Raw genomic sequence first — 15,478 nt, forward strand, 5'->3', positions numbered from 1 at the left:
GACTCCCCCAACTTTAATGAAAGATCTATAAAGGCAGGGATTTTTATGGGTTTTTTTGTATTGCTGTATTTTTTGATTGCTTATTTTTGATTGATTATTCCCAGTGCCCAGAACAGTGCCCAGTACCCCGGAAGGGGGGGGCGGTGGGGGGAAAGAATTACCTGTTGAATAAGAGAAAGAATTCTAAGATCAGTCTTAAAAATCCTCTATATCGTATTTTCTATTTAATTTTTAACCATAAGGCTTTAAGAATATATGAGAATTCTTAAATGTTGAATTGATGGTTACGTAAGACCTCATTAAGATTTTAATTTAACCGTAAGATTTTTTTGTTTTGTTTTAAAAATCCATACCCTACCTGTGGATCTGAATATCTTTGAAAATTTTTTCAGAAAATAGAACCCAGATTCAAAGAGAGTAACTAAGCTGAAAGTAGACATTTCTAAACACAATTGATCTAGTTGTATTTATTGATTGATCATCTGATAGAGGATAGTTTAAAAAATGTAAACCCTGGGGTGCCTGGGTGGCTCAGTGGGTTAAGGCCTCTGCCTTCGGCTCGGGTCATGATCCCGGGGTCCTGGGATCGAGCCCCGCGTCGGGCCCTCTGCTCCGTGGAGAGCCTGCCTTCTCCTCTCTCTCTGCCTGCCTCTTTGCCTAGTTGTGATCTCTGACTGTCAAATAAATAAATAAAATCTTAAAAAAAAAAATGTAAACCCCTAACTGCTATCTAAGGTGAAGAAAGCTAGACCCTTTAGCCATCCCAACCAGCCAGGAAGGATTGCATCCTTTCAACAATGATATATGCATATTAGCCAGAATAAGGGACAACACTAATACAGAGCTCTGCTTTCTGTTTCATTATTACAAACAGAAAACATTGTCTGTTAATCACATGTACGTCATGGAACAAAAACACACTGGTTTTTATGGTAGAACATTTCAAAGAAAATGGAAGATTTTCAACAATTAATGATCTACAATGACAGGAAAAAGAATAGCCAACTTGATTTTCTATTGTCAGTTGACTGAGTTAATTTAGCGGCAGAAACGTTGCTATACTTTGCTCCAGCGCTAATTCTGATTCCAGTCCTATAGATTGAGCTGGATCAGAAAAATATAAGGCCATTCTTACAAGCATTAGATCTTTAAAAAAAGCAATATAACAAGATTTTATGACACATACACAGATGTGTATGTGAATCATATTTATTTAAAAACTTACAAATCAATTGAAGTTTTACTTGATCTTTTTTCCATAATCCTTATCTATTCCCTGCAGCGAGGCTAAAAGCTAGATGCATGTCAGTGCTAAAGCCTTAAAGAAGTCTGGCCATCTTTTTAAAAACATTTCCTTAGTGTGGGTTTTACCATTTCATCAACTGGAAAAATATCCTTTTCTTGAAACCCTCCAAGTAGAAGTTACACAACACTCAACCCCAGTTTTACTACCCTCATATTTTAGAAATTAATTTTCAAGCACAGAGATGCGTGCAAAATTCAAAAGATACTGTGGATGGCAAGAATAAACAGCTGGTTCACTTTTACTTTTCCACTGCATTAGCTTACACATAAAGCCAGGGGATCAGGCAGGAGACAGAAGGTACCTGAATGAACGTGGCCAGTAAAACACAGCTCATCTCTTGCTCCAGAATGATCTTGTTCTGACGGTTGTTGTAACAAGCAGCGATAAGTGAAGGGAACAGCACTTTGATCAGCCGTGGGTCACTGAAATACTGGAAGGGCAGCTGGCAGAGCTTCTGCAGGACCGTGGGGTGGCGGCCAGACTGTACGATTACCTGAAACAGGAGGGAACCTAGGTCAACTGCCAGAGAGCCGTGCCTGCTCCTTCCTCCTGCAGCCCCAACAGTGTCTGTAAGAAACATGGAGGACAGGCAGAAAGAGTGGAAGGAGAGAGGGAGAGGAAAAAGAACAAAAAAAAAAAAAAAAGAGAGAGACTCGGAATTCCTAAGTGATACTGGAAAGGAACAGAAAGAAAAGAAATCTCCTTCCCAAAGTTCTGCAGCCATTTACACTCCACAGTAAAGAGCATGGGTGCCAAGGAGAGAGGGTGCCTACAAAAAGGATTCAGGATACACACCACTTTAACAAAGCGCCTGCCCCTTCTCCCCCTTAAAGCAGAGCAGCCCTATTCCTTGAAACCTGCCAAAAGCTCGCTCAGAAGATGCCCTCTCCCACCCCTCTGCCCGCTGCAGTCTTCCCCTAACCTAGCTCCTGGAATAGACAGACCTATTCCGTATGCAGATGAGCCCTTGCAAAGAAAAGGGGACTGTAAGGGGAGTGGGAAGTTTCAGCAAACACAGCCTCCAAAAGATCCTTCCTCTGATCCATACTCCTTATCTGTGTTTCCATCAGTGCCATTGAGTCTAAAAGGAGAATTGTTTAGATAAATGAGACTCTTGTCTTGAAGCAGTCTAGGTTTACAACTGTGTACATTTTAAGAAATGGGGCAATGCAATTAATGGGCTTGCAGGGAAGCCCTCCTAATTTACTTCCTAGGCCTCCATGATAAACTAAGAAATGTCAAAATCAGATCTGTTTCAAGTAACCTTGATTAGTCGGTTCTAAATATGAAAGAGCTTGGTGACCCAAAGCCCACTTCTTGGTATAAGAGGAAGCTCATAGAAAGCTAGGAACACTGTAAAATCTAAGGTCAGGACTGTAAATTGTACTTGGAAAAACATAATTTTACAGGTACACACCCAGACAGGACTGCATTCAAATTAAAACCAGAAAGACAGAGTAAAATAGCAGAGGCAGGAGAAACATAAATTACAGGGATTTACAAGTTTTCAAAGTACTTTTAACAATACTTTAAGAACACACTCTCAGATGATAATGCAGTTCGGTTTAAGAACAAAATCAACAAAGTAATAGTTCACATATTTTAGTTCAATAGCTAAAATGACATCAAAAACCTTTAGAGAATGTTGATAGGGACCTGTTAATACCTTCAAATCCAGCAGGAATTTTAAAGACTCACAGTGTGACAATTCAGCACAGGGCTAGGTTTCTGACCACTGGCTGAGAAAAATATGTCCCATCATCTATTTTATTGATAAAGCATTTACTTAAAGTTTTATTTTAATTATTAGCTACAAATTTTGTAGCACAGCCAAATGACCACCACTTTAGAATTTATAATGATCCCATTATTACAAGTCTCTTTTCCCCTTTGTCCAAAAATGAAGCAGAAGTTTTTTTCTTTGGAACTTCATTGTTAAAATGCTATTATTGGAAGATTCACTAATTGAAAAGATATTAAACCAGCCAGTCTGCCTGGCACAGGCACAATGTTAACTCAAAGACGACAGCTCCTGGTTCCTGGTAAATGAGCACAGAACGTGCAAGCTTAACGAGAACTTCCTCCACCTGGACTCCTGACCCTCATGGGCCAAAGCAAAGCCCCTCGGGGGCCTGGAAATTCCTTCCAGGAATGGAGCTGGCTCTCACTTGCCTGTTGAAGAAGTGAGTTTACAGAGGTCACCAGCAGTCTCATGAGATGACCTACCAGAGGCCACTATTTTTAAGTCCCTATAGTGCAGAAGACACAAACGGAGTTAGGAAATTTGGTCACCTTGGGTAGGGTGTTCTACCCACAGGACCACCCAGGAGAGAACTTAATCAGGTTATAGGTAAGGTGTCTGCCGGGGAAGGGGTGGGGGTAAAGAGCCATACAACCTGGCTTGGCTGTGAGGCAGCGGGACATCTCGCCAGCACTGTCCTTTGAACCACACTTCTGCCACTGTGGGAAGATAGGATTAGGAAGTCCGGGGCGGGGCCAAACTTGGGCACTGAGACCTGGTGGGCAAGACCACTCCTGGGTAATTCCGGTACAGAGGGGTGGCATTTTGCTGTCAGTGAGCACAGGTGAGTAGTCATTAGGCTCATCACTTCCCACAGGGGCAGGGAAGCAAGGCTGGGGCGCAGAGAGCATGATCTTGCTGCGCAGGGCCTTCGGCGCCAGGAGAGAGTTGCCTGAGAGGCTTGGTGCAGATCAGGGGCTGAGGGCAGGGCTCAGGTTTATTTCATCCAGTCACTCGCTCTCAGGCCTTGGCATGGTCAAATGTCACCATGAGCTGCTCCAGCTTTCCAAGGTTTAGAGAGTCATCATGGAATATGAAAGTCTTGGCAAATGAATGAAATGCAAACAGTTAAGAAAAATCTCAGATTTACAAGGATGTTTTCTCTCTCTGCCTTCCTGATGGAGCTGTAATTATCAGTCTGTCACCCTTCTTCAGACCAGTGGCTGCTGATAAGGCCTAAGGTGAGTTCTACCCTGAGCCTGGCCAGGCCCCCTGCCCTTCCTTTCAGGGCACACAGGCCAACATACACCCGAAGGGGCTTCCCACAGAGCTCCTTTCCAGACCACTGCCCTGAGAGAAAGGAGGCGCCCGGCTATAGATTTCTTTGGGGGTCACAGTCATCAGTTAGACAGCATGCAGGGGGCCGGGATGGCTCCATAATAACGAGAAGACCCCCTATTCAATATGATGTCCACTTTCAGATGCACAGCAGGGCTCCAAGGAAATGAGGGGAATTTCCAGCAACATTCAGATCAAAAGAAATTGAAATTGAACTTTCCACTTGCTCTTAGGCGTAGTTTCAAATAGGTACTAACTAAAGAGCTGGGAGGCCTGGGTTCTTGCCTTTACTTCTGGCACCAATTTGTTGTGTAACGCTGGGAAAATGGTCCAGTTTCTCTGGGTTTCAAGGTAGAGAATTTTTTCAAAAGTAAACTTTTCATCAAAGCATAACATACATGCACCTCTTAAGTAAACAGCTCCATTTTTATAAAGTGAACACACCTGTGTCACCAGTGCCCAAATAAAGAAAGAGAACATGACCAAGGGTGCTGGATCTTTAAATATATTCCTTTTCATTCAAAACTAGATTCCTACACTTTGAATTTAAGACAAATCATACGGAAACTATTTGCCTGTACTAGATCACAAGAAAGAGGACTATGAGCGCCATGGGTCCCTCCTCTGGTCTTCTCAGCAGAGGCCAGTGGGCATAATTCCACCATCAATGAAGGGCATCTCTTACCCAAATGTCCTGGTATTCACCACTTTTTTCTTTAGTATGATTGACAGGGGTTTGGGGGAATGATGGCGGGGGGGCGGGGGAGGACCTCCCACTCCCTCTTTGTTTTGGAACTATCAAGAGTTCTGGGAAGAAGGGGCTTTTAAGAAGGCTTTACATGCTGCCAATGTGTACTACAGCCTGCTGGAGGGCCGGGAGGATCTGAATGCTAGTGTTAAGAAGGAATCTAGTAAAAAAAAAAAATTTTTTTTTAAAGGAATCTGCACTAGTTAACTGGATGTGCTGATTCCTTCATCTGCCAACCTCTGGCCACCCACCAGCTCCAGTCGTTGTGCGTTCACAAAGTAGAGAGTATAGGTGAAGTATAACTTGGTGCAGTGAGCGACAGAGCCGGGAGAGAGCTCTAAATTCAGCCGACATTTACTGAGTGCCTCCTGTGCCAAGTGCTATAGGAACACAGAGAGAATCCATGCTTCAGCTCTCGGGGAGCAGAGGTATGTACGCAAATGACAACTAATACAAAGGAGACTGGGTCATCAGAAGGGAAGGACAAAGGATTAGGGGACCCCATGGGAGGGAAGGATTACTTTTAGGTAAATGTGGAAGGCTGCACTGAGAAGGTGGGTTGGACCTCAGGGCAGATGGGTGGGGAGGAATTTTAGGTGGAGAGAAGCTCCCAGATACAAATACCAGCCTGCTTTAGTCTGTTCAGGCTGCCATAACAAAATACCATAGACCGGATGGCTTAAACAACGGAAATTTATTTTCTTATAGTTCTGGAGCCTGAAAGTCTAAGATCAGGGTTGACGAGTGCTCTCTTCTTGGTGTGTAGACCGACACCTCCATGAGTCCTTGCCTCGGTGAGTGTACACAGAAAGAGAGAGCTCTCTTCCTAGTCTTACAAGGCCACCAATCCTATCTCATTAAGACTCCACCTTATGACCTTATTCATCTCCAAGTACAGTCACATTGGGGGTTAAGGGACAAAATATGCATTTGGGGGGACACAACTCAGCCCATAGCACAGCGCTGATTCCTCAACTGCTCCTGGCCAGCACAATATTTCAGTCGTTAAGTATCTGCCTTCAGCTCAGGTCATGATCCCAGGGTCCTTGGATGGAGCCCCCCAATGGGCTCCCTACTCAGCGGGAAGCCTGCTTCTCCCTCTCCCACTCTCCCTGTTTGTGTTCCCTCTCTCGCTGTCTCTCTCTCTTTGTCAAATAAATAAAATTAAAAAAAAAAAAAAAAAGAAAGAAAGACTACCCTCGCTAACCAGGTATATTTCAGAGTTGATGGGGAATCAAATGTCTCTCAGTGGCCATAAGTCACAAATCTACAGGCTCAGGAGGGCTTGCTGTTGGGTAGCCCTGGGCCCTAAGGTTAGCTCTGGTCAGCTAACCAATTTGAGCCTCAGGGTCCTTTCTATAAAATAGGGATAGATATTCTGCACAGCAAAGGTAACAATCAACAAAACTAAAAGACAACCTACAGAATGGGAGCAGAAATATGCACATGACATAAGGGGTTAGTATCCAAAATGGACAATGAGCTTATAGGGGTACCTGGGTGGCTCAATCACTTAAGTGTCTGACTCTTGATTTCAGCTCAGGTCATGATCTCAGGAGTCCTGAGACTGAGTCCTGCTTTGGGATCCTGGCTGGGCATGAAGCCTGCTTAAGATTCTCAATCTCTCTCTCTCTCTCTCTCTCTCTCTCTCTCTCTCCCTTCCTCTGCTGCACCCCCATTCCCACTCCTACACATGTTCTCTCCAAAAAAAACAAAAGAAAACCAAACCAAACAAAAAACCAAACTTAAACAACTCAACACCTAAAACCCAAATAATCCAATTAAAAATGGACAGATGACACGAACAGACATTTCTCCAAAGAAGAGATCTGAATGGCCAACAGACACAGGAAAAGATGCTCCACATCACTCATCATCAGAGAAATGCAAATCAAAACCATAAAGAAATATCACCTCACACCTGTGAGGTGTGAGGTGTCATTCAGAATGACTAAAATCAAAAACACAAGAAATGACAAGTGTGGGCAAGGATGTGGAGAAAGGGGAATCCTCTTGCAGTGTTGGTGGGAATGCAAACTGGTGCAGCCACTGGGGAAAACTCAAAATATTAAATAGAATTCCCATATGATCCAGGAATTCCACTAGTGGGTATTTATCCAGAGAAGACAAAAACACTAATTCAAAAAGACACATGCACCCATATGTTTACTGCAGCATTATTTACAATAGCCAACTTAGGGAAGCAGCCTGCGTGTCCATCAACTGATGAATGGGTAAAGATGATGTGGTGGATATATACAATGGAATATGACTCCGCCATGAAAAAAATGAAATGTTGCCTTTTGCAACAATGTGGATGAATCTAGAGGGGTATAATGCTAAGTGAAAGAAGTCAGTCAGAGGGGCACCTTTCCCCACCCTGCTCGTGTTCTCTCTCTCAAATAAATAAATATATCCTTAAAAAATATTATTAAAGAAGTCAGAGAAAGACAAATAGTCATATGTGGAATTTAAGAAAGAAAACAAATGAGCAAAGAAGAAAAGACAACAGACTCTCAACTATACAGAACAGATAAATTGTTCACAGAGGGGAGGTGGATGGGGGGATGGGTGAACTAGGTGGGGGGATTAAGAGTACCCCTATCATCATGAGCACTGAGGACTGTATAGAACTGTTGAATTGCTATACTGGACACCTGAAACTAATGTAACACTGTCTGTTAACTACACTGGAATTAAAAGAAAAAAAAAAAGAGATAAATGGTAGCCTTCAGGGTTTAGACGAGGAGCAAGTGAGACAGTATCTCTGACTATAATGTGAGTGGTTAGCTCACCAGTTCTGCTGCTCCAAGTCTTCTCCTGCTGGATCTGGCTTCCATATACTTGTAGGACCAGAAGTCCCCTCCCAGTATGAGACCTAATGAGTGCTTTCCATCATTCCACTCTCCTCTCTCCATAAGGGCCACACATTAGAATGGGGGTCTGGCAGCAGCAGGCCCTGCATTCTGGCGGGGACTCGTCGGAAAGCTTCAGGCTACCTGGGAAGCCACTGCCGCGGCCTCTCCCTGGCCTGACCTGCACAGGACAGAGCTCTGCAAACAGAGCTGGGGATGCCAGCCAGGATCTTGCGGTGGTGGGGTAGGAAGTGCATTCTGACAGCTCTGAAAAGAAAATCCCAGCATAAGCACGATCCAAGAAACAGAGATGAGTGGTACAGAGAAAGAGAGGCTTAGCTAACTCTGTGTGTGTGTGTGTGTGTGTGTGTGTGTGTGTGTGTCTTGAGGCTGTTGTGCTAGACTTGTCAATCTGAAAACAGAGCAGGAAGGGCTAAAGCTAATAGGCTTGTGTTGTGGGCTCCTGATTCAGACCCGTGATGAGTTTCCCTTGAAGCACATAAGGAAATCCTTAAGCCCAGGAAGTCTGCCCAGGCAGCACAGCCAGCAACAGTCTTTCGTTTTCAACACAAAAACATGGCAGCAGCAATCACAATGTAAGTGTGTATAGCTTCGTTTCCAGTTCCAAAAGGGCCAGGACTGTGTCTTTCACTCTTGTGTGTTCCATTGCTCTCCTGGAGGGCTAGGCACATGGAGTTACTGGAATGAAGGAACCAAAGTGACGGGGGTTCCTAGTTAACAAATTCATCTGCGCCTGGCCTTGGGGAAGAATCCTACTACATCTCTTCTTAGGCCCAGAGCCCATTTTCTGACTCAGAGGTTTCAATGGGCTTCACGTCATGTTGCCGCAGATCTGCATATGTTGTCCCTTGTTATAGAATGAATGTTTATGTCCCTCCTCCACTCACGTTGAAATCCTAACCCCCAGTGTGATGGCATCAGGAGGTGGGGCCTTTGGGAGGTGACTGAAAATGACAACGAAGGAGCGTTCATGAATGGGGTTAGTGTCCTTATAGAGGAGACCTCAGAGAGCTCTCAGGGCTGCTCTTGCCCTGTGAGAATACAAGAAGCTGGCTGTCTGCAACCTGGAAGAGGGCCCTCCTCAGAACCCAAGCAGGCTGGCACCCTGATTTCAGACGTCCAGTCTCCAGAACTGTGAGAAACACACTACAGCCCGAACTGACTCCTAAGACTTCCCTAAAGAATGAATTTTATGACAAGCTATCTTCTACCCTAGAAGGAAGTTGGGCTTGGGAACCTCAGGGTCCTGAGTACCAATTCAGCTCTCCTTGGCCTGGTCATAGAGAAGGGTCTGGAAAAGATCCAAACCCTCCCCCCACCAAAGCGGGTCATGAGTGACACTGTTCTCTCATTTGGTGTGAAGGAATCCAAAGTCCTCTAGGACACTGCATTGCTAGAAGCTCAGCAACACTCACCACAATGTAAAGCCTGTCATGGGCAGAGCCAGTACTCAAGAGTTTATAAAGCCCCTTACCTACATGGTCTCAGTCTCTGAACACTCTCTGAAGCGGGCAGACAGGGATGACTCTGCTCTTTTATAAGAAGAAATCTAACACTCAGAAAGTTTGAGAGACTTGCCCCAGGCCCCCCAGCCGGTCACTGGTAGAGCTGGGTCTGGAAAACTCCTCTGACTGAGTGGTGGCCTCTCACCTCCCAGGCCTGCCCAGGGCTGTGAGAGTCCTGAGGCCACCCCGTCCTGGGCACAGAGCCTTTCTCTCACTGGGCTGGAGTTCCTTCCCATGTCTGGCTGCCAGCCAGCTTCTTGCACACCTCTGCCAGCCCACGTGAAGATGAGCATGACACATGGCCATCCCACAAAGACTAAACCAACCGACATACACAGATTAAACCAACACAAAAGGCCTTTCTTCAAAAACCTATATTCTGCTTGGCTAGGTATCAAGTAACCAGTTCTTGGCTGTGCTGGGTGGTGCCAAGGGTTTGCCTCAAACCATAAGACTGAAGGATCTGAAAGGAGGGTCGGCGAGAGAGCCAGACGCTCCAGGGCAGGCTGCCGGGCCGTGTTGCTCTGCGGTGAGCGCTGGCTTGTGACTCTTGCCGCCGTCTGTCTTCTGAGTTCTGAGTGCCTGCAAAGCTGGTCTGATACTCTGGAAACAAATGCTATTGAGTATAATATACTGATAATGTGAATCCTTGGTATAACCTGAATAATTTAGATTTAAAAAAGAAAAAAAAAGGCAAGTGGAGGTGGGGTACTGAGTAGTGGTGAGTCTGGTTTAGAAATGGAACAGGCCTGGGAAAGTCTGTAGATTTTACGTCTGTAAAATGACAACTGCTGCACTCTTGCACAGGATCCCAAGGAGAGTGGCTAGGAAGGCTGTGGAGTCTATCCTTTTATGTAAATGGAAAACAGCCGGATTCTCCTTACCCAGAGGGCCCCTTTCCTCCAACTGTGACTACCTGGAATCCAGCCCAGAACCAGGAAGTGAGCAAGCAGGACTCCGAGCAGACAAATTAGTCTATTCATGAAAGGTTTACTGAGCATCTACTCTGGCCAAGTGCGGTATGAGGCACCAGGAAGGGGCTAGTGACAAGTCACAGACATCCCTGCCCTCAGAGTGCCCAGTCTTTCCACAAAATCTATGTCAATTACTCACAGGAAAGTTCTGCAAGCTCCAATTCAGTCTACCAATTCATGTTTCAGAAGCAAGTCTAATAAAAGTGGTTTTTTGGCTTATAATAGACTGGAATCAGCAAATTAGGAGACTGCTAGAGATAAACTGACAACAGAAAGAAGTATCAGTATCAGTCAACACCAATAAATGAAGAGGTGGGAATTAAAATTATTTTGAACAGAAATGAAAATTCAGAAAGTTGTCTGGAACCACTTGGTGGAAGACTAACTATCCCTACCCTTTTCAGTTGGTTTTGAGAACATTACCATATTGTAGTAAAGTATCTTATTAGAACCCATTATCTTTACTTAGTACTCTACACTTTAAAATTTGCTTCCACACACACAGTAATCCTCATGTGCCTAACACTATGGTAGATATTAATTTCTCTTTTTTTAAAAAAGAAGGATTGATTTATTTATTTGAGAGAAAGAGAGAGAGAGAGAGAGAGAGAGAGCGCATGCACGAGCAGGGGGAGTGGCAGAGAGTGAAGGAGCCCACTTGGGTCTCGATCTCACAACCCAGAGATCATGACCTGAGCCCAAATCAAGAGCTCGATGCTTAACTGACTGAGCCACCCAGGTGCCCCTACATATTATTTCTCAAGGCATCAAAAAATATACAATGTATTAAATAGAATTAAAGTTTAAGAAGGCAGGAAACTATAATATTTTTAAAAAATGATCACAAATAGTTAATGTCAAATAAACATCATGTTTTAAAGGTAATCTTGGTAATCTGCAATGACCACTTATGTGGGAACAATTCATTCCCTGACGATACCAAAACCATGGCACTACATAATAGCAATAAGCTAGAGAAAGGTTCCATAGCAGTTTCTTTCTTTTTTTTTTTTTAAAGACTTTATTTATTTATTTGACAGACAGAGATCACAAGTAGGCGGAAAGGCAGGCAGGGAGAGAGAGAGGAGGAAGCAGGCTCCCCGCCAAGCAGAGAGCCCGATGCGGGACTCGATCCCAGGACCCTGAGATCATGACCTGAGCCAAGGCAGAGGCTTAACCCACTGAGCCACCCAGGCGCCCCTCCATAGCAGTTTCTTGCCTACGTACGTAAATATATATATATACGTGTCTACCTGTCAATCATGGATACAATCATGGTGGTCTATAGTAAAATCTTTAGCTTTCTAGAGATCATCCACATTCAAGGAAACAAAATGGAAAATGGTCAAATTCTGTTCTACCTACTTGAACTCTATGAAGCCTGCTGATTTTGCTAGGATCTAAGAGTGATCCTGAATCTCCCCCTTACTTAGGAGTTCCCTCACGGGTTTTAGGAAGCTCTGCATTTTGTTTTATTTCTTTATTTATTAATTATTTATCCTCAGAATGCCTGCCAGCAAGTTTCTAAATAACTTATTTCCTCAGGACCCCAGCCCCACGTCTGCCACGGACCAGAAGATGGAACCATACACATGGCCCTGCTTGGCTCCAGGCACATGGGCACTTGTTCAGGCAAAGAACAGATCTAAAACCCCAGTTTTCAAAAGTCTCAAGGCTGTGAGCTCGGTAGGGACAGGGGCTGTGCTCCTTTTACTCACTGCTCTCTCTCTGCTATCCGGCATGGTGCCTAGCGCAGTGCCTGACAAATGATAGGTGCTCAATGAGTATCAGGGGAATGAATGAATTAGGGCTGAGGTTTGGTTCCCAAACCCAATTCCAAGGGCCGCATTGGGGCCCTGGGCTTAGTTGGGTCAGAGCCGTCAAGGTTGTCAGGTGACACCATCTTTGCATCTGTGAGAAGAGCTGGCCAGGTATTTTGGCCAGCACCCTGCGGAATTCAGCAGCCTCCTGGGACAACAGAACAGTGAGCAGGGGTGGGTGGGGCGGCGGCAGCTGCCTTCTGCAACCCTTGTGAGCCGGTCAAACTGCAGGTCAAGCCGGTTCTGTCGGTCAGGTGGTAAGGTAAGTTGAGCATACACTCACACACACATGTATACAGATAGTTAAATCTTACCAAGCAAATTCTTCATGCCTAAGAATTCTTGTTTTGCTTTTTTCTTTTTCTTGTCAGAGACAAGATGTCCTCAACAGAGGGGCAAATATAGGTGTCTAGACATCTAGATTCATTAAGAGAGACGGCAGAGAGAGTCTGTAAATCATTGGAACAAAGAATATTTTTTCTAGCAAACCAGAAACAAAAGTAGTTGTTACATTCCTCTCCGTAAAACTGGTCCTGCTACAAATGCTGGGGCAAAGAGGCAGCAGTCACAGCGACCAGGCCAAGTCACTCTGTCCACATCGCTATTTACCAGTCTTATTCATACGGGAAGCCCGGGCCCGGGATAGAAACAATGTGACAGGAGGGGCCTTGAGGCCAGTGACCTCTATGAATCATAGAAAGAAAACAGCATGCCCCAAACACACTAACCTGATGCCTTGTGGGTAGAGTAGGGAGGGTATGGAAGTGGCTTTATTTAAGTATCACAGGAGAGAAATTTGAAGAGTCTGTCCACATACATAAGCCAATCAAATTTAGAGCAAAGAAACACGAAAAGTCCGTTGGTTAGCACTGCAAGAAGTTTTTCTCCTCCCAGACTTGCTCCTGCCATAAAATAGATTTCTAGGCTGAGATTAAATGCAGAGATCTTGGCAGACTGTGTGGGAGGTGGGCCCTTTAAGCACTAGCCTTCTTCCTGGTGGTCCCAGGGATTCATTGCCGTCAGGCACCAGCACAGTGTCAAGGAGGAAGGAGAGCGAGGGAAGAAGGGAAGGAGGGAGGAAAGCAGCCAGGGTCAGGAGGAGAGACGAAAGCCCAGAGTTGGGGGTGTGGCCTCTCACAAGCTTCGGAGAGCAGGTGATCCTACGGGAACAAGGGTCTCCTCATGTAGTGAGGGGGCGAGTCTCCTTCTGTATCCCTCCAGGGAAACTGAGAAGGCCCCTGACTTGCTGTTCTCTGCTTCCTCAGGGAGATCAGCTAAGTGCTGGTTACCCCCAGCAGACGGATGCAGAAGAGGCGTCTGGGCAGGCTAGCTCCTCCGACACCACTGGGCTCCCATAGCAGAGAACACCTCAGAACCAGGGGCACCTGCTTCATCCTGGGGCTCCAGTACAAAACTCTTGATGCCTATTTTCCTGTTCTCCACAAACTGGAGTAACTTTGAGACATAGTTTGAACATATCATCTCCTGCTTAGTAACGTTTAGGGGCTTCTCATCCTCTCCCAGAGGTGAAATGCCCAAGTTCTTGATCTAGCACATGGGTCCCTTCTTGACCTGGGCCTGGCCCGCTTCTGCATCCTAGCTCGTGTTCTTTCCCCCACCTCCTGAACTCCAGTCGGAGTGAACAACTTGCAGTTCTCTGAATCTGCCAGGCTATTTTACATGGTGGTGCCTTTGCTTATGGTCTTTTTTATGCCTTGAATGTCTTTCCTTCCTTGCTACCCAGTGAGTATCTTTCAGACATCAGCCAAAGCACCACCTCCACCATGAACTACCCCTAGAGCAACTCCAGCACAGACTTGGTCTGTTTTGTTTCCCACTGCATCCTGGGTGTCCAAAGTGCCCAGGCCACCAAAGGCACTTGTTAAATGTTTGCTGAAGGAAGGACAAGGAGGAACTGAGTGTCTGCACTGAGAGTACTGCTCCTGGGCTATGGGTTCCATGAGACAAGATCTGGCTTGTATTCCTTTCTGCATCTTCCAGAGGCTGGGCATTTGGCAGAAGTGGATATGCGAGAGAAGGAATGAGTGATGAATGCTCACATGGACACTAAGCGCACGGTCCTGGCATCGCCCCAAGAATAAGTCACCTCCAGCATTCTGTTCTGTGTTAGAGCTTCTTTTTCCTTCTTTCATGTTGCCTATTCTGTGAGAAGAGTTACCTTTCAAATGAATCATGTTCTAAATTCCCTTCAAACACATCTTGCAGCACAAGAAGGTTGGGCTAGATTATCTTAAACACTTGGCTAACCCTAAAAGTCATGGATTCTACAATCTGTCAGGGACTATGCTCAGAAGTGCCGTTCCATTTCAATTTATGTTTCAGAAAGAACCTTGTCTAAAGAGCACAGACCTTGGAAATAATACAGACTCATCTTATCATCATACATTTGAGGGACTACTTTATTTTGGATTTTCTGTTTATTTGCATTATCTGTGTTCCATCTACCACAGGGTGGGGGGAGGAGGAGAGAGGGAAGGCTGGTCACAGAAAGCCTTAGATAGTTTGTCAGGAGGCTTGAAGCTGGTGACTTTGAGCAGGTCCTCCTCCTCTTTGGCAATGGGGGGAGTTGGACTAAATGGTCTTTGAAGACCTGTAAACTTGCAGAAATATTAAAATCCTGTGCTATGAGGATTCATACACAGGACCTCCTCATGCTGCCCACACCTGTGCAGATATTACACTTAAATACGATAAAAAAAGAGCGTATTTTTTTTCCTTAAACATGAATGTTAGAGTCACTATGCAAAATATGCTGCCCACAAATTCTCAACTAGTAGCCGTTCTGATTTCTAAAGCAGCTTCTTTAAGAAAGGAGAACTTATAATTACACATGGACACAGACACACATAGTACCGGAAAAATTACGTCCATTACAGACATTACAGGACGTGTGTGAGGGAGGTGGACAGATGACGCTTTTAATAATGCCTTAAAAAAGACATTCCAAGTGGACTTTGGATCATTGCTGTGAGGAGAACTTGGGTCAAATCTTGGGTGGTGTGAGAACAGCAGGACTAACAAATGGAGAGCGTAGGCGATAGATTTTCTGGTCACATCCTAACAGCAGTCAGAGAGCACGGATGCATTCCATGGGGCATTTATGGGCTCACTAGCACTAGTCTATGACAATTTTATTTAAACATAAAAAT

General features: G+C 45.0%; 1 protein-coding gene across 1 annotated transcript in view; it reads right to left on the reverse strand.

Annotated features, from left to right (window-relative positions):
• SCAPER (S-phase cyclin A associated protein in the ER) overlaps positions 1-15,478 on the reverse strand; it is a 473,451-nt gene that overhangs the window by 4,800 nt on the left and 453,173 nt on the right. Inside the window, exon 30 of the mRNA XM_080809794.1 lies at positions 1,608-1,799. Coding sequence (XP_080665920.1) covers positions 1,608-1,799 — 192 coding nt within the window. The remainder of the gene's footprint in view (positions 1-1,607; positions 1,800-15,478) is intronic.

This window comes from Martes martes (assembly GCF_963455335.1).
Source record: "Martes martes genome assembly, chromosome: 7".
Taxonomy (NCBI): domain Eukaryota; kingdom Metazoa; phylum Chordata; class Mammalia; order Carnivora; family Mustelidae; genus Martes; species Martes martes.